Below are 18,602 nucleotides of genomic sequence, written 5' to 3'. Positions count from 1 at the left end.
GAGCGTGGACATTGGCAGAGCAGCTCAGCTGTTGAAAGTTGGTATCAACACCCAGCTTCTCAGAAGCTTTTCCTCGGCCGAGTGGGCTTGGTGGAGCTCGGGCTTGAGAGTGTTGCTTAGCAACGAGATGTCCTATCACCAGTCTCAAAGAGTCAAGCAACCCATCCCCTGCCTCCCCTCCACCAGCCCTCAGCTGCCACCCTGAGGCTCCTATTAGACAATCAAGTGTGCTGCGAGGGAGGGACCAGAGAGAGGGGGCAAAGTTTAGTCATTGAACGAAGCAGCCTGGAAGTATTTAATCTGTAGACCCAGCTCCCCAGCGCCTCCAGCCTGAACTGGAAGTGGGCAGCCCTCTGAGACGAGCGAGTCAACGGCACAGAAGTCTCTGACCGCCTCAGGAGAAACCACACTTGGGGAAAATGTTTGCGGTACACTTGTTGGCCTTTTACTTCACCAAGCTGAAGGAGGACCAGATCAAGAAGGTAAGGACTCGGGAGGCTGAGAGCTGTCTCCCTCTGCACTGACAAGTCCGGTCCCTGCCTACGCCCGCAGGGATTGAGGAGAGCTTATTGGAAAACACGGGGAGCACAGGACCAGGAAAGCACGCACCGAGGGGGAAGAGGAAGGGGATCTCCCACAGGCCGGGCATGGCATATTGTCCGGAGCCTGGGTCTCACTCAGAGCTTCCAGGCAGATACCAGATGGGAAGGGGGTGTGGAGAAAGCCTTTAGAAACCCTTTGGGTGGTTTGATGTAAGGGATGTATGAGAGGCGAGGGTAAGAGGAAAGGAGAGCCATTCTGAAACGCTGAGAACTTGTATTGACGTTATTTTTCATGTGCTTGAAAGAATCTAAGGAAGGCACCAGAGGGATGTGAGGTTTCATGTACAATCATGGAAATACTTACTTGCATGTACTGTTTGCGTGGTAGACTACTAATGGTGTGCATTGTTTTGCCACTTTGTCCAAGAAACCTGCCTACAGAATTCATCCCAAGGTGACTGGTTAAAAGTTGCCAAGGCTCAACGGGGGGCCACCGGCATTTTCCCAGCTGGAATGAACTCAGCCTGTCACTCGGGCCACTCCAGCCACACCAGCTCAGGGAAGTCCTCCCGCAGGTGGACTTAGCCAAGGTCACCCAGGGGTTTAAGGTGGTGCCGGGGGACGAACCCGAAGTTGCTGACTCCTCCTCCTGCATTCTTTCCCTTGTGCCGGGATGCCTCTGGCTTTTCCAACAGAGAGGAAGCACGGCTCTCGCGGCTCTCGCGTTTGGTGGGATAAACTCTCACTAAATCCCGTTCATTAGAGAGTTGGGTTCGAGGGTATAGCAAATCCTAGAATAGTAAAAACCCATCAGGTGTAACCTGTCCTAGTTTTCACTCGGTGATTAGATTCATGAAGCCCTTTATGGCTTCTTAAGGAGGTGGGACGTGCTGTGCAGCCCTGCGTGGGACTTCACTTTCTGTTCTTACCTGCTTAGTAATGATGAAACCGGCCCCCAAGGGGAGTCTTTGGACCTTGGCACCTGTGGTTCGGCAAACGAGTTTCCTTTCCTTGGGCCTCTGTGGCGGTTCATCTTTTGTTACAGCCTCGAATCGGGCGGGTATGACTGTCCGCCAGCCCCGTGCAGGCTCAGGAGGCCCCTCTGAGTGGGAGCGCAGCTCCACTGGTTGGTTCCAGGTTCTTCTGGCTGGAGGGTCAGCCTCTGTCAAGGCCCGGAGTGGACCCTTCCCCTCCCTGTGGGAGGCAAGCAAGCTTGCGAGAGTGAGCTGAGCAGGGGTAGCCGGGAACACTGTAGCCACCTTAAGCTAGTGACTCACCAGGTATCAGGAGTGTATGGGAGGCTGGTTTATGGGCTGCCGGGATGAGTCACTGAGAACACTGTTCCGTGTGGTGGAAGCACCTGGTCAAAAGGCACCGGCTGCTCTCACTCCCCTCAGGTAGCCGGTCCCCTCCTTAGTTCCCTGCTTCCTGCCTCTGGAGCTGCCGAGATCCTGAGCCGCACTTGCTGCTAGGGTTTCTATTCAGACCCTGGAACAATTTGTTTAAAACTCCCTATACCAACATTAAAACAAACAAAATACAACCTAATGAAGGGAAGAGAAGGAAGGAAGGGAGGGAGGGAGGGAGGGAGGGAGGGAGGGAGGGAGGGAGGGGGGGGAGGGAGGGAGGGGGGGAGGAGGGAGGGAGGAAGGAAGGAAGGAGGAAGGAAGGAAGGAAGGAGGAAGGAAGGAAGGCTACTCTGATAGCTTCCCTTCCAATTCAATATATTGACATTATTTGACCTACAGATAACATTGGGCTGGGCCTGGTCACTGACCCGGAGATTGCTCACTCATAAGAAAAGGACCGGTTAGATTTTCAAAGTGTTCTTTTTACAGTTTAGAAAGTCAACATTACGAAAAGTGGAAATGTCACCTTTAATCCCACCCCCTCACAGCTGTATTTGTGTGCGGAAGCCTGCGTAGTCTCTTCTCAAAGCGGATGTTTTTACAGTTACATTGTACATACAATTCTGGATGTGTAACCACTTATGTACATTTTTCCATTTCTTTATAATTACTTTAATATCTTTCTAATATTTAATCAAGTTGGCTATGCCATAACTTTCCCCTTTTGTTGGACAGGCTATTTTCAAAAACATTTTTTTAACAATTAAAAAATGACTGGCTCAGTGACTGATGTCAACCCATGAACCAGGAGGTCATGGTTCAATTCCCGGTCAGGGCACATGCCTGGGTTGCAGGCTTGATCCCCAGCAGGGGGCGTGCAGGAGGCAGCCCATCAATGATTCTCTCATCATTGAGGTTTCTCTCTCCCTCTCCCTTCCTCTCTGAAATTAATAAAAAATACTTTTAAAAATTGCTATAATAAACATCAGTATGTATTTAATGTTCTCCACCTTTGGGATTATTTCCTAAGGATGGATTCCCAGAAGTGAAATCACTGGGTCAAAGAGTTGAACGTTTTTATGACTTTTTAAAAATTATTGTTAATATATTTTTAATATATTTTTATTGATTTCAGAGAGGAAGGGAGAGAGAGAGAGAGATAGAAACATCAATGATGAGAGAGAATCCTTGATTGGCTGCCTCCTGCACGCCCCCTACTGGGGATCGAGCCCGGAACCCTGGCATGTGCCCTCGACTGGAATCAAACCTGGGACCCTTCTGTCCACAGACTGACACACTATCCACTGAGCCAAACCAGCTCGGGCTTTTTATGACTCTTGATTCTTAATATGGGACCTTTGGACGATGTGGTCACTAAAGTCCCCTGCAGCTCCCCCATCTGTCATTCCCTCAGCTCTGAGCTTACATTTTAAGTTTGCTCTTCCTCCGTGCTGCTTGCTGGCTCTTTTGTTTAGAAGATACCCCACGTCTAGTTTGTGAGTCACTCCAAAGTGGGCCTGGTTGCAGCCACCCAAGCACCTCCTGAAACATGTATGTTTAGTGCCTGAAACATGTATGCCTGGTTACACAGGCCCAACATCTCCTATCGGAGTCTAAAATATAAGGTTCCCCCCCCCCCCATGTATATTTCATTCTTTCCTTCTGGCTACTGTACCAGGTGCTGTGAAAGATACAAAGAATAAATTAGAAACTGTTCCTAAGTGGACACTCTTTCTGTCCTAACTTTAACTTATAGGAGCAGCAGGAGCAGTAAGCAGCCCAAAGCCCTCAGTGATTTCACTTCTGGGAATCCATCCTTAGGAAATAATCCCAAAGGTGGAGAACATTAAATACATATTGATGTTTATTATAGCAATTTTTAAAAGTATTTTTTATTAATTTCAGAGAGGAAGGGAGAGGGAGAGAGAAACCTCAATGATGAGAGAATCTGTAGCTCTGAGGTTGAGCAAAAATGAGCAATAGGTTTAGGAGCGCTGTCTGAGGGGCCCAGGGGCGATAAAGGGGCAATGTTGGTTCTTGTGCACATCTCACCCTTCCCAAGCCCCAATTACTTGGGTCACGTCCCTTTTGTTGGTTTCCCCATGTGCGTGGCAGTGCCAACCAATTAGTCATGAACAGACTCAGGGCGAGCGGAAGTCCCTAATGAAGCGTGACCTGGTTCCGTCCTGCCTTCTCCACACGCTGAAAGCCCGATTGTCCTGTTCTGGTAATGGCCTCTGAGGGTTTTCTGGCCTCTCTGTGGCCCCAAGTCCCTGGAGCCGTGGTTGGCTCCACTGGCCCGGGTGTCTGTATCGGCTCTGACTGAGCTGGGATGCCCGGCCTCTAGGCCTGTCCGAGGGTCGGGCACCCGTCCTGCGATGAAGCTTCATGTGGCCCTTGTACTCTTGGTATAACTTGTCTGCTGGGCTTGTGGGTCCCGCACGAGATTGTGAAGCAAAACCAGGCCATGTGGTGAGGATGTGGGCACTGCACTGTCGTCCCAGGGCTGCCACGGACCTGCAGCTCTCCTCATGCTGCTCAGGGGCTCGGAGCCTGCGAGGCCTCGTCGCAATCGGGGCAAGGATTCCTGCCTCACCTGGCGCCTCAAGGGCTACCATGGAGAGCAGGTGAGGGACATACGTGAAAGCACTTCCTCAGAGGGCTGCCGTGGAGAGCAGGTGAGGGACATACGTGAAAGCACTTCCTCAGAGGGCTGCCATGGAGAGCAGGTGAGGGACATACGTGAACGCTTTTCCTCAGAGGGATGCCGTGGAGAGCAGGTGAGGGACATACGTGAACACTGTTCCTCAGAGGGATGCCGTGGAGAGCAGGTGAGGGACATACGTGAACACTGTTCCTCAGAGGGCTGCCGTGGAGAGCAGGTGAGGGACATACGTGAACACTTTTCCTCAGAGGGCTGCCGTGGAGAGCAGGTGAGGGACATACGTGAACGCTCTTCCTCAGAGGGATGCCGTGGAGAGCAGGTGAGGGACATACGTGAACGCTCTTCCTCAGAGGGATGCCGTGGAGAGCAGGTGAGGGACATACGTGAACGCACTTCCTCAGAGGGCTGCCGTGGAGAGCAGGTGAGGGACATACGTGAATGCACTTCCTCAGAGGGATGCCATGGAGAGCAGGTGAGGGACATACGTGAACGCTCTTCCTCAGAGGGCTGCCGTGGAGAGCAGGTGAGGGACATACGTGAACGCACTTCCTCAGAGGGATGCCATGGAGAGCAGGTGAGGGACATACGTGAACGCTCTTCCTCAGAGGGCTGCCATGGAGAGCAGGTGAGGGACACACGTGAACGCTCTTCCTCAGAGGGATGCCGTGGAGAGCAGGTGAGGGACATACGTGAAAGCACTTCCTCAGAGGGATGCCGTGGAGAGCAGGTGAGGGACATACGTGAAAGCACTTCCTCAGAGGGATGCCGTGGAGAGCAGGTGAGGGACATACGTGAACGCACTTCCTCAGAGGGATGCCGTGGAGAGCAGGTGAGGGACATACGTGAACGCTCTTCCTCAGAGGGATGCCGTGGAGAGCAGGTGAGGGACATACGTGAACGCTCTTCCTCAGAGGGATGCCGTGGAGAGCAGGTGAGGGACATACGTGAACGCTCTTCCTCAGAGGGCTGCCGTGGAGAGCAGGTGAGGGACATACGTGAACGCTCTTCCTCAGAGGGATGCCATGGAGAGCAGGTGAGGGACATACGTGAACGCTCTTCCTCAGAGGGCTGCCATGGAGAGCAGGTGAGGGACATACGTGAAAGCACTTCCTCAGAGGGATGCCGTGGAGAGCAGGTGAGGAACATACGTGAAAGCACTTCCTCAGAGGGATGCCGTGGAGAGCAGGTGAGGGACATACGTGAAAGCACTTCCTCAGAGGGATGCCGTGGAGAGCAAGTGAGGGACATATGTGAACGCTCTTCCTCAGAGGGATGCCGTGGAGAGCAGGTGAGGGACATACGTGAACGCTCTTCCTCAGAGGGCTGCCGTGGAGAGCAGGTGAGGGACATATGTGAACGCTCTTCCTCAGAGGGATGCCGTGGAGAGCAGGTGAGGGACATACGTGAACGCTCTTCCTCAGAGGGATGCCGTGGAGAGCAGGTGAGGGACATACGTGAACACTGTTCCTCAGAGGGATGCCGTGGAGAGCAGGTGAGGGACATACGTGAAAGCACTTCCTCAGAGGGATGCCGTGGAGAGCAGGTGAGGGACATACGTGAACGCACTCTGTAGGCTGCAAGCATGTACTTAGCCTTAGATGAAAGTGTGGGAGGGCAGTTGGTCCAGGAACCTGCGGGGATCAGGTCTTGTGACCTGGACGGGCAGAGAGGCCACTCAGTACACAAAGCGGGGGTGGCAAGTGCAGACGCCCATGCACTGCCCCTCTTCCTGCCCCGGTCAATAGTCCACCCCACTGAGCCCTGGGAACCCAGGTTGCCCCCACCACACGATGAGCAGCGGGGAGGAGGCTGTTCTGCCATTCTTTGTTCTTTATCCATATGTTTTTATTGATTTTAGAGAGAGAGGAGGAGAGAAGGACAGATAAAAACATCACTGATGGGCTGCCTCCTGCACATCCCCTACTGGGGATCAAGCCTGCAACCCGGGCTATGTCCTAACTGGGAATCAAACCAGTGACCTCTTGGTTCATGGGTTGATGCTCAATCACGAGCCACACCAGTTGAGCTGTTCTGCCATTCTTGATGTGACATTGTTACCTTCAAGTGGATGGAGCAGAACCAGTGATTTTTATAACTTCCCTCCACTGGGGGATCCTGGTTACCTGAGTGGTATCATGAACAGACTCAGGGCAATTTGAGCTGGCTTTAGAAATTAGACTTCATCTTAATTAGAATAACTTCAGTTAAAAACAATGGAGAGGGGACTGTTTTCCCCTCTCCACGTGGGAATCCGTTCTGTGGGACTCTTCCCCCTCCCTGCGTGGGAGTCTACTTGTTCTTCAATAAATTTCCACCTTACCTATACCAACCCCCCCCCCCAAAAAAAAAAAACCCACACAAAAACACACACACACACACACACACAACAATGGAGATGTGAAGGACTAGATTTTAGAGAGTGCGGTTGGAAACTGAATTTAGCTCTGAGCTTCCTGGCAGCCCGTAAACAAAGGGAAACATGTTTGGATGGATAATGTCATCGTTGGCTAAAAGAAAGCTCCCCTGTGTAGGAATTCCAGGTTCTAGCTGTAGCTGGTCTTTCCCAGAGGAGAGACAACGGGACAGTGTGAGGTCTCTGAACTGGGAATTAGAAACCCTGAACCTTCCTTAGTTTTTGCGCCTCCACTGTCCCATCAGAAAAACGGGGGAATCGTTTCTTCCTCAAAGCTTGCCCTTTGGAGGAATAAGTCCCACCTCCCCAGCCTTTCATTCCCTCTGTTCTTCCGACTCCCTTCCTTGTCCCCAGCTTGAGGATCCGCATCACTAAGCGGTCCCCTTGCGACGTGGGCGTGGGCGTGGGAATGTGCAGCAGCCAACCCTGGCCACCCCCTGTCTTTCCAGGTGGACAGGTTCCTGTATCACATGCGGCTCTCCGACGAGACCCTTCGGGACATCATGGCGCGGTTCCAGGCTGAGATGCAGAGGGGCCTGGGGAAGGACACCAACCCCACAGCCTCCGTGAAGATGCTGCCCACCTTTGTCAGGGCCATTCCCGACGGCTCAGGTGAGGGGCTGGGCTGCCCACCTTCGTCAGGGCCATCCCCGACGGCTCAGGTGAGGGGGCTGGGTGTCAGGACCATCCCCGACGGCTCAGGTGAGGGGGCTGGGCTGCCAGGGATCTGATCCCCCCGGGTCCTCCCTGGCTGATTGGACCTGAAGTCTGCTCCTGTGCCTTGACTTACCTCTTCAGCCCTCTCCACATCACCCCCACCTCCGATGCTCTATGCTTCGTCACACTCAATACCAACAGCTTTGAACCAAGCTTCAAATGTGCCTCACGTTCTCTCTGCCCCGTGGCCCACGCACTCTGCTCCCTCTCCTGCTGGACATCTCAGCATTCTTCCCCTGGTGCACACCGCTCAGCTTTTCTGTCTCAGTGGAGAGTGCCCTGCCTGCGTCTGGGAAGCATCTCACGCTGGGCGCGGTGCCTGCCACCTGCTGAGTATGCGAGCCTCCCGGCGTTCTGAGCACCTCACACAGTGCCGGGTGCTACTAGGCCCTGAGATGTTTGTGACTGCACATAAAGGGCTTTTCCTTCCTCGGTATTATTTCACTCCAAGGCATCTAGAGTCTAGGCTAATAGTAAGTATTGGAAGATGCCATGACATAGTAGAAAGAATATTAAATGAAAATATTCAAGAATCCTGGGTTCTAGGCCCAGCTCTGCCATTCCTCAGTGACCTTTGACAAAACGTATAGTCTCAGTTTCTCTATCTGTAAAATGAGAGAGGTGACCTATGTATTCATTTTCTGTTGCAGCTGTAATAAGTTACCACAAGTTTAACAGCTTAAAACAACACAAATTTATTCTCTTACAGCTGGGGAGGTCAGAAGTGGGAGTGGGTGGCAAGGGCCATAATCAAGGTGTGGGGGAGGGCCACAAGCCTTCTGGGGGCTCAGCAGGGGCCTGTGCCTTGCCTTCTCAGCTGCAGGAGGCTCCTGCATTCCGGGGCTCGAGCCTCTCTCCATCTCCGAGCCAGCCGTGTAGCATCTTCCAATATGTCTCTGACTCGCCCTTGCACCCCTTCCTCACTTAAAGACCCCGTGATTCACCGTGAGCCCCTCAGATCATCCATGATAATCTCCCAACCTCGAGCTCAACCGATGAGCAATTTTGATTCTGTCCGCAACCTTAATTCCCTCTTGCCATTCATATCCACAGGACCCGGGGGTTAGGATGTGGGCATCTCTTTGCTTACCGCAGTCTCGAGACCTCTAGAAGGAGTCTGTGAGGCTCCATACAACTCCTCCTTTCTCAGCCTCTGGGAAAAGCCATAGGAGGAATAGGAGGAAGGGACTGGTGTCTACCAGGCACCTCCTGTGGTCCTCACGGTCTCACACAGTCCCCGGAAGAACCCCGTGGGCAGATGAGAATACCGAGGGCCAAAGGGGTTCCCCAATGTCGGGGTCCCAGTGCTCCAAGCTCCAGCGGGGGCTTTGGGGCTCCTGAAGAAGCAGGGATTAAAGTTTGGGGGCCTTCAGGGACCTGTGATTGGATGAACCAGGTTCTGGGCCCCCTTGGGACAATGCCTGGGTCAAAGTCGTAGGCTCTGCCGTTTGAGGGGCCCTGGGCACTGTGATGAGAGAGACCTGTTCCCTGGCAGGTGGGTGGGTGTGTAGGGTGGGCAGGGTGCCACCCGGAGGAGCATAAGCTTTGCAGGGAGACTGTTCTGCTTTGACATCTTGCCCGGTTCCTGGTACTTTTGCTCTGAGAGTGCCGAGGGGACTGTGGTCCTTGACGGGTCACCCAGCTGCTGGGAGAAGCACCTTAGTCATGGGGTGTGTGGGGAGGGGCCAGGGGAGGTGGGGAGTGGGGGGGAGGCACCAGGGCAAAGTCCTCCTGGCTTCCTGTGCTGGGCTCCTCCTGCAGAGGTGTGTCCCCAGAGGCATCAGAAAGTGGCCTTTGATGGTCCGGAGCCTGCGGCCGGATGTGCCTTCCGGAAGGTGTGGAAGTGAAACTGACCAAGTTTTAGACGCTCCCTCCTCCTCAGGCCAGGAGACACACCTCCGTTCTCCCCTGTCCCCCCAGAGCCTCTCATCACGCAACAGCCCTTACCCGTGACCCTGTTCCCGGGGTCCCTGCGCCCAGAGGCCTGGGCAAGTCCACTGCGCCCCTGTCCTCCCCAGTGAAAGGGCAGTCTGTCCCACCACCTTCAGGGTCCTTAGGAGCAGATGAGGCGGGAGTGCCTCACAGTCTCCAGGCGCTGTCCCAAGTCCCAGTAACTGTGAGCTGGTGGGGGCATCTCATGGTCACTCACCAACAAGCAGAACTCTGCTGACCCCTCGGGGCCTGCATTCCAGAAATGTATACAGTTTCAGAGCAACCCCTCTGAGTCCTCCCCCCGCAGTTCCCAGTTCCCGCGCCTTTCCTCCGAACCCAGCCCAGAGCGGTGGCCCGTGTGAGCTTTGGTCCCGTGTGTCAGCCAGGGAGCTGCATGGGCTGTTCTTACAAACGTGCCTTAAGAGTGTTGTTATCGCAACATTTCAGTTGACTAGCAATTTCCCTCTGTGTTTCTTTCACCAGGAGTGGATCTGAATGGCCAGCTGGGGCCAGGGGCTACAGTCAGGAGTCAGGTTTTCCCAGGCCTGGGGTCACATGGCACAAAACAAGGCCACTCGGTGCCTGGATGTCTGGGCATGGCTTTTCACTGACATGTGCCTTCGGCATGCGTCATGACACAGGCCTGGTACATGCAGCCACTTTTCAGGCAATTTTATAGAGAGGCTTGTTGGTTCAAAGGTTTGCACACCAGAGTTCTCATCCCACACCTGCGGCTGGCGCGGGAGACACCGGCAGGGGTCCGGGGCAGGAATTCTGTCCGGATCCCGAGGTGAGGTCATTAGGGGGCTGCCTTCCCCAGCATGTGTCATTTCCCCTCTTACTAATCGCATCTGTCTTGCGCTGGGCTGGGTGGTGTTACATTTTCTCATTTTGAAGCAACTCTGGCCCCAAATATTGAACATCCTTGGCCCCTTACGGACCATCATTTGGTCCCCGTCTCCCTTCCCTCCTGGAGCATTTTGCCCTTGAGACAGAGGCTTGTATGGGGCTGTTTCTCATCCCCCTTCCTTCCCTCCATGCCTTATCTGCACTCCCTGTGCTTGGGGTAGCAGCTCACTCTCCCCAGCTGTGCAGGCTAGAATAGGCCCCACCCTCAAGGCCCACCTCTCCTCCCACCTGCCTGAAGTTTGCATTTGCCTTCTGGGAGTGGGGTCACTCCTCTCCCCTTTCCTTCTTCCCCCCTCACTCCCCTCCCCTTCTGCCCCTTACTGGGAGGGCTCAGGTCAGTGGCTGCACTCCTGCAGCCCCGGTGAGCTCACACCTGGGTGGTTGTGAGACTCAGTGACATTTCTTCTCATGCACATCTCAGTGTCCAACTTCTCATGCACATCTTGCCATGTAGCAGACCCTCCACAGCTGGAACTGTTTTGTTTGTTTTTTTAATAGAAAATGGGGAGTTTCTTTCCCTGGATCTTGGAGGATCTAAGTTTCGAGTCTTGAAGGTACAAGTCTCTGAAGAGGGGAAACAAAAGGTCCAGATGGAGAGTCAGTTCTACCCAACACCCAATGAAATCATCCGCGGGAACGGCGCAGAGGTACGGGGCAGGGCTCTGTGGAGTGGAGGCGCCTCGCTTGTGAGTGGCCGCACTTTAGTCCAGCGTCCCGTGCTTTCTCTCCTCTGCAGCTGTTTGAATACGTGGCTGACTGTCTGGCGGATTTCATGAAGACCAAAGGGTTGACGCATAAGAAATTGCCCCTGGGCCTGACCTTTTCTTTTCCCTGCAGGCAGACTAAGTTGGAAGAGGTAAGGCATGGATTGGGGTGGGAGGGGGCGGGGGAAGAAGCTGTGCAGGGTTTGGAGTTTGGGGCTGGAGAACGTGTAGGAGTCAGGTTGGGAACGGGGGATCAGCAGGAATTAATTCTCTTGCTTGTTATTTTCTTTTTATTCTTGTAAACGATGAAGTGAACATGTGAGGCAGAGCACTGGTTAACGTGCTGCCTTGATTTTACATCCATGTGGGCACAGCGCAGGGATGGAGTGGTTCTCACCGTAGCTCCGTGGTTCTCAGACCTCGGCTGCGTCAGAATCCGCTGGAGGACTTGTTAAACGCGGGTCCTGGGCCCCACCGGGCTGCTTAATCAGTGGGGCCTTAGACCTGCATTTCCAACAGATTCCCATGTGATCAGGATTCCGAGGTCTGACAGCCGAAGAGATAAGAGTGGGAAGGCTCGGGGAATCTCGCCTCTGCGCCCTTAGGAGGAGGGTCGAGGTGGGGTCGCCGGGTGACAGTGTTGGCGAGCAGACACCTCACCTGGGATGTGGTCTCAGCTGCGCCACTAGCCTGCTGAGGGCTCAGGCAATTCGTCTCCATGTGCCTCCAATGTTCAACTTAACAGGGAGATGTCAACCCAATTGTATGTTAATCTGGGAAAATAAATAAGGTCCACGTAAAAGGAGAATAAGCTTTCTGGGGCCAGGGGTCACGGTCAAGAGTCAGGTCTTCCCGGGCCACACCTGTCTGGGGTGGGGGCCCATGATCCCCTGCGGTACATACGGGTCGTGACCCCAGCTGACTGTCATTTCCTGGACCACCTCGATATCACAGACCGTCTGTCCGGGGATGTGTTTGGTATTGTTGACTATGGGTTTCACATCCCACAGACCTGGCTCTGAATCATGTTCAGAAAGTTGTGTCACCTGGGCCGGGACGTGGCTTCCTGAGCCCCGACGTGGCTTCCTGAGCCCCTGGCTTTCTCATCGGTAAACACGGTTAGTGATATTTACCTGCTGGGCCAGGTAAAGCCCAGACAAACACCTGCCACGCCCAGCACTGTGCCTGGTGCCCAGTGGTCGCTGCAGGACGAGGACGCTGTCCCTGTGGGACTTGTCTCTTCCCGCGTGGGACCTCGTCCCCATTCCTGCGATGCTTCCGGAGGGCAGCACTGTTTTGTGTTCCTCCTCCACCCCAGGCTCTGGCACCGAGTCCTGTTTCTCACGGTGCCCGATCACTACCTGACAATTGAAAGCGGCATCAGTCCTTCACTTGATTCCATTAAATGAGAAATTGCCATCTGTACAGGGGGTGGGCTGAAGTTTACTTTTTTGTTATTTGATAAAGATAATATCAAATAGTATGGAGAAGGGTTCAGGGAATGTTAGAAGAGGCCAGGCGGAGCTTTGCTCTGCTTCATCCCTGTCTGGCTAGAAGAGCAGAGGTGCCGGGGTCAGTAGAGGAAGTGGAAGGAGGAGCCAGGAGTCAGGACTGGAGACTGGATTCACCAAACAGTGCAATACCTCTTCTCCAAGCTCAGGAACAGAGACCCCAGGAAGAAGGAAGAACATTTTCAAGCTCTGTGGGAGTTCATTTGACTTTGAGAACCAAACTTGAATATTTTCTTTTTTTTATTTAAATATTTTTAATTGATTTTTTAGAGAGAGAGGAAGGGAGAGGGAGAGAGAAAGAAACATCCATGTGGGAGTGGAACATCAATCAGCTGCCTCCTGATCAAGCCCACAACCCAGGCATGTGCCCTGACTGGGAATCGAACCAGCAACCTTTTGGTACATGGGATGACACCCAACTAACTGAACCAATAGGCAAGCCAGAGCTTGCCTATTTTCTTGGTAATTAGGGGTGAATATGGTTTGTTCATACAGGATCTTTCAATAATAATAATAAACACTGTACCTCAGATTTTAACACTGTATCTTTCACTATGCTGAACTCTTTATGTGTATTATCTCATTAAAATAAAAATCATCTGAGGTAGATATAATTATTTTCACTTTATATTTTAGAAAAACTGCAGCTCAGAGAGGTTAAGAGGCTTGTCTGAGGCCACACAGCCAAAAGGGACTCAGCCCGAGCTCAAAACCTTCCTGATCAAATTGCCTTTCCATAAGGACACAGCTCTAGAACTTGGCTTAAAATGCCAGGAAAGCATTTTGACCCATTTGTGTCAGATCCAATAAGGATTTTTCAAGTGACATTTAAACTAGGGGAGGGTGCTTGATTATATCGAGGAAGTGAGGACTGCTTTTTCTCATCAGAGTTAAGTTGAATTGCTTGTATTTTATAAAATGTCCTCCAGCGGCCTCTCAGGGAAGCCACAGGTTCGGGAGAAACGCTCACACAGGAGATGAAGGAGTAGTAACAACGGAGCGGGCACAGCTCGGAACCACGGTCCTGCCAGGTGTCGGCTTTGTGACACTAGGCACAGGCTCTTGGGGAAGGAGGGCTGGCGGCCCTGTGAGTGCAGAGGCGGTGGGCGGGGGCCTTTAAGAAGAGGTCAGGCTAAGGGGCTTCTCCGTGAAACGGAAACACGATTAAAGACGATAAGGGACTGGGAATTAAAGAGGAGGTCACTCTGCTCATTTTTTTTAAATGAGGAAACAGAAAAGTCGTAGCTGAAGGGAAGTTTCTGTGTGTTTCTAATGATAACATGGCGATACTTCTTCAGGGCAGGGAGAACGGAAAGAGAGAGGGAGGAGAGAGAAGAGTAGAAATTGAAAAGTTTAAAGAAGAAAGTAGAAATCACCTGTCGTCCCAATCTTCAGAGATACCCACTACTAGATTGTTGGTTTTCCCTCCAGTCGTGTCTCTATTAAATATTGATGTTATGCTGTATATGTAGTTTTTAAAAATATAGTTCTATGTACTTCTCCCCCCCCCCCCCCCCGCCAACAGTACATCACAAGCATTTATTCCCCACTCCCCACGTACCCTCCCCCCAACAGGTCCCACCCACATTGTCCCAGCACCTTTTGGGTGGGGCCGCCACCCCTCAATGTCTTGGGTGAGGCAGGGATGCCACCCTAGCATGTGAAGGCAGAAGTTAGGGCGAGTGGCCACTAGGTAGCGCTGTGGTGCAGGGGGAAAGCCTGGTCGCCAGCTGGGAGTCAGGTCTGAGCTCTATCCTCCTCTCCCTGTGAGACCTAGAGTGAACTCCTTCCTCTAAGTCTCAGCTTCTTTATCCACAAACTGAGGGGGTTGGGAAGATGTGGTCAGGGTGTTTGTGAATTTGGGCTCAGCTACTCTCAACTGTGTGGCCTTCATCTCCAAGATCTCGTCCAGCCTGAAGAATTCTATGATTTTTTTGCTAGCTGAGACACGGAACTCGTGGGAAACCCAATTTTAAGCAAACAATTGATAATGCAAAATGAGAACCATTTTTTCTAAGTTGCAATTACGTTCCTGAGGGAGTTCTGCAAGGCAACACCCTGTTAGTTCTGTTTTGTGGAACTGGCAGACCTCACATTCTGCACACGTGTGTATCAACCACACAGCAGGCATTTCCATCAGAGCATTCCTGTGACAGGTGGGGAAGTGACCTTTCCATTTTACAGGTGAGTAAACTGAGGGCCAGAGAGTTAAGTACCTTGTCCGATGTCCCTGAGCCCAAGTATTCTGACTCTTTAGCATCCTTCTTTCTGCCACTGCGTGTAATGTTCCAGACTGCTCAGGTGGGAATGATAAAGATCTATAATAATAAAAGCAAAATATGCTAATTAGACCAGATGTCCTTCCAAAGGAAGCCAGGGCTGCGAGGGAAGCCTGGGTCCCGGGTGCCAGAGGGAAGCCGGTGCCAGCAGCCGGGGGAAAGAAAGCCTACTCTTGCACGAATTTTGTGCATCGGGCCTCTAGTGTTTCAATATTAGTAAAGGCCTCTGAAGAAATACTGAGAGAGTTGGGGCGATGCAGGTTAAAGAAGAGAAGTCAGGGGGTTGCACTTTAAGCATAAAATTCCTGCAGCTCATGTTCAGAACTGAACACCTTCTTTGTGTTGACTGGATCTGAATTCTTCCCCCAGGGTGTCCTGATTTCATGGACCAAGAAGTTTAAGGCCCGGGGAGTCCAGGACACAGATGTAGTGAGCTGTCTAACCAAAGCCTTGAAAAACCACAAGGTAGGTTTGCTCAGCCTGGTGAGGAGGGGGTGGGCGCTCCCAGTCCTCGCCCGTCTCCTGAGGGCGGGTCACACTGTCCCTGCCCCTGAAGGAGGACGGGGAGAGGAACTGACCTCAGGGAAGGTCTCACTGTCGTGCAGATGCCGCACTCGGGATAAACCCACGGGGGCGCCTTGGTCTGTGGACCTTGTCCCAGTTACTGTTGAAAGGTGGGCCCCGCTGGCCGGGGACCTCCCCATTTGCCACAGCCCCTTCAGGGCTCCTGGTTAGACCCCTGCTGTGTGTGATGCTCCAACTCCTACCTCTCGCTGAGGCTTAAAACATACTTCCTTTCCAGTCCGGCTCTCCTGTCCACTTCCCACGCTCTATTAGTTGGACTATTTGTTGAATAAATTTTATAACCGCAAAAGCAAGACCTGCTCCTTGCGAGTTGAAAAGTGCACAAGTGAACCCAGATTATTGGTCACCCCGACAGCAGGAGGACTTTGTGATGTGAACCCTCCAATCTTTTTCTCTTTAAAGCTGTGATCGCATTCTCTTGAAGTCTGGTTTTCTCTTATTGTGTTCATTTTACGTTAAAACACTCCCTTGAACCTCGGGGAATGTGGTGCAGTCACCCAGGTTGACTTGGCAGAATGGGCACCCCGGGGCTGCCCCTGGAGGGGACTTGCCCACGGATGAGGACTTGAGTGTCTTCTCCTGAGAACACCATTGCTTCCAGGACAGACATATTTTGCTCAGGGTCCCTCAGACGAGGGCTGGCGTCCAGGTGGTCTGTCCCTCCTATGTCCTCTGCACAGGGGCCATCAGCCATGAAGCAGGAGCATGGGCTCCCCCACGAGCTCCCAACTGCCCTTTCTCTCACCGAGAGCCCTGACCTTGACAAAGGCCTTGCTGCTTCCAGGCAGGCCCAACAGGCAGCATCTAGGGGCTTTCTCAGCCAGTCGCCTTCACGGCGTTGGCTCTCTCTGTGGGGACAGATAGAGGGACGACGCCCCCTTCCCGCCCACTGATGCTTGTGTTCCAACAGGACATCGATGTGGATATCCTGGCCTTGGTCAATGACACCGTGGGAACCATGATGACCTGTGCCTATGATGACCCCTACTGCGAAGTTGGTGTCATCATTGGTAACTCAATTTGACTTGCTTTTTGGGGGTGCGGGTGCAGGGCTGGGTTGGAGCTTAGCTTGAGCAAACTCTGAGCAAATTCTGTGGGAAGGGCACTGGTGCTTTCTGCTTAGGAGAAACAACAGAGGAAGGTGAAAAATTCATTCATTCCCCCAACCAGTGTTTATTGCGTGCCTACTGTGTGCCAGGCCCGTCTCTGCACTGGGTCCTCGGGGTGAGCTAATACTCAGGGTCCCTGTGCTCATGGAGCTTTCAGTGGGGAGGGGGTGAAGGGCCAAAGAGGCCTAAAGGAGTAAGATCATCTCAGGTGGTGCCGACTGTGAGGAAGAAAATGAAACCGGGGGTGGGGGGTGGGGAGGTGACTAAGGGTGAGTGTGAGGTGGTCAGGGCAGGATGCTCTGAGGAGTCCATTTGAGCAGGGACCTCAGCGAGGAGGAGGAGGCAGCCAAGTAAGATCGAGAGGCGAGTCCTTGGCAAAGGAAAGAGGACACCTATGGCCCCTGAGATGGGACTGAGTCTGGGTGCTCAGGCTGATGGCGGCTGCCTCTGGGTGAATGGAGGCTGCGAGTAGTAGGTATTCAGGTTAGAGAGAGAGGACGGGATAGGACGTAGGTTGCAGACATTGTCATGGAGGGTGTTTGGCTTTTGCCCCAAAGGAGACAGGAAGGCCCTGGAGGATTTTGGGGGGATGGATAAATGGGGTGCGCATTTTTAAAAAGCTCATTTCGGCTGCTGTGTGAAAAGTTGACTATTGGGGGCAACAGCGGAGGCAGGTGACCAGCCACGAGACCATTGCACTGTGCAGGCGAGACGTGGCGGCGGCCTGGGCCAGGGAGTCGGCGAGCAGTGGGGGTGCCCAGTGGCAGGTCCCCGCGCTGGGAGGGGCTCTCCTGGAGGGTCCGGGAGAAGGCAGTCAGGGGGACAATCGAAGCCAAATGGATGGGATTTATAGGCTGTTCTTGGGTTTGCCCTTCCACCTCCCCATCCCGTCACTGCTGTTGGGAAAAGTGTTCTGCATTTTTCTTCTTACTTTCTAACCACGTGCTCCTGAGCCTGACTTTCCCGAAGGGCAGGCACTTTACCCCCGAGGGGCTTGATCTTCCCCGTTCCTGGAGCCCACACCTCGGCAGGGGCCGGGCATGTCCACCAGCCGCCATCACTGTGCGGCCTTAGCGACTGTGCCAGGGACGGTGTGTAGGGTGCGGGCCATGCCTAACCGTGTCCGTGCTTTCCTGAGGAAGCGTGCCCAGACACTGCGTTACATTTTGCTTTTCTGCCTCCTTATTTCTCATGCTGGCTTTTAGCTCCTCAGACCAGACGATCGGCCAGGGAAGACACTGACTTTTTTTTTTCTTAAGTAGCTTTATTGAGGCATAAAACTTTTCTCATTTTAGTACAATTCAACAAATTTTAGTAAGTTTACAATTTTGTAACCATCACTCCTATTTCATTTTAGAACATTTCCATCACCCCAAGAAGTCCCACTGAGACGGTCACTCCCCCGATCCTCGAGGGCTTGTTGGAATAATGAAATTTTGCTTTCTTATGTGATAGCTCAGTGGTCAGCAAACTCATTAGTCAACAGAGCCAAATATCAACAGTACAACGATTGAAATTTCTTTTGAGAGCCAAATTTTTTAAACTTAAACTTTTTCTAACGCCACTTCTTCAAAATAGACTCGCCCAGGCCGTGGTATTTTGTGGAAGAGCCACACTCAAGGGGCCAAAGAGCCGCATGTAGCTCGCGAGCCACAGTTTGCCGACCACGGTGATAGCTAATCACTGTCAACGATAAGGATGTAGCTTAGGCTAGGAACAATGTGTGGCAGGTCATGAATAAAGGATATTTTTACTGTCAAATAGAGAAGAGGTTAGGTAGCTTAGGGAAGGGGCTTACCAATTACTGTGGGTTGGTAATTTAAGAAATATAAGGTTAGGTGAACTCCTCCTCCTCTTTGCAAATGTGCTTTGTCAGCTCTCATACAT

At 52.6% G+C, this 18,602-nt stretch overlaps 1 protein-coding gene across 2 annotated transcripts in view; it reads left to right on the top strand.

Annotated features, from left to right (window-relative positions):
- The first annotated feature begins 221 nt into the window (after positions 1-221).
- Positions 222-18,602, top strand: part of HKDC1 (hexokinase domain containing 1) — a 40,104-nt gene continuing 21,723 nt past the window's right edge. For both annotated transcript variants that reach the window (XM_079794333.1, XM_079794334.1), the window contains exons 1-6: positions 222-482; positions 7,419-7,581; positions 11,026-11,174; positions 11,264-11,383; positions 15,391-15,486; positions 16,517-16,616. In XM_079794333.1, the coding sequence (XP_079650459.1) occupies positions 420-482; positions 7,419-7,581; positions 11,026-11,174; positions 11,264-11,383; positions 15,391-15,486; positions 16,517-16,616 (691 nt within the window). In that variant the 5' untranslated portion in view covers positions 222-419. The remainder of the gene's footprint in view (positions 483-7,418; positions 7,582-11,025; positions 11,175-11,263; positions 11,384-15,390; positions 15,487-16,516; positions 16,617-18,602) is intronic.

The sequence above is a fragment of the Cnephaeus nilssonii genome, assembly GCF_951640355.1.
Source record: "Cnephaeus nilssonii genome assembly, chromosome: 16".
NCBI classification, from domain to species: Eukaryota; Metazoa; Chordata; class Mammalia; order Chiroptera; family Vespertilionidae; genus Cnephaeus; species Cnephaeus nilssonii.
The sequence above is the reverse complement of the archived record's forward strand: the minus strand, read 5'-3'. Positions and strand labels throughout refer to the sequence as shown.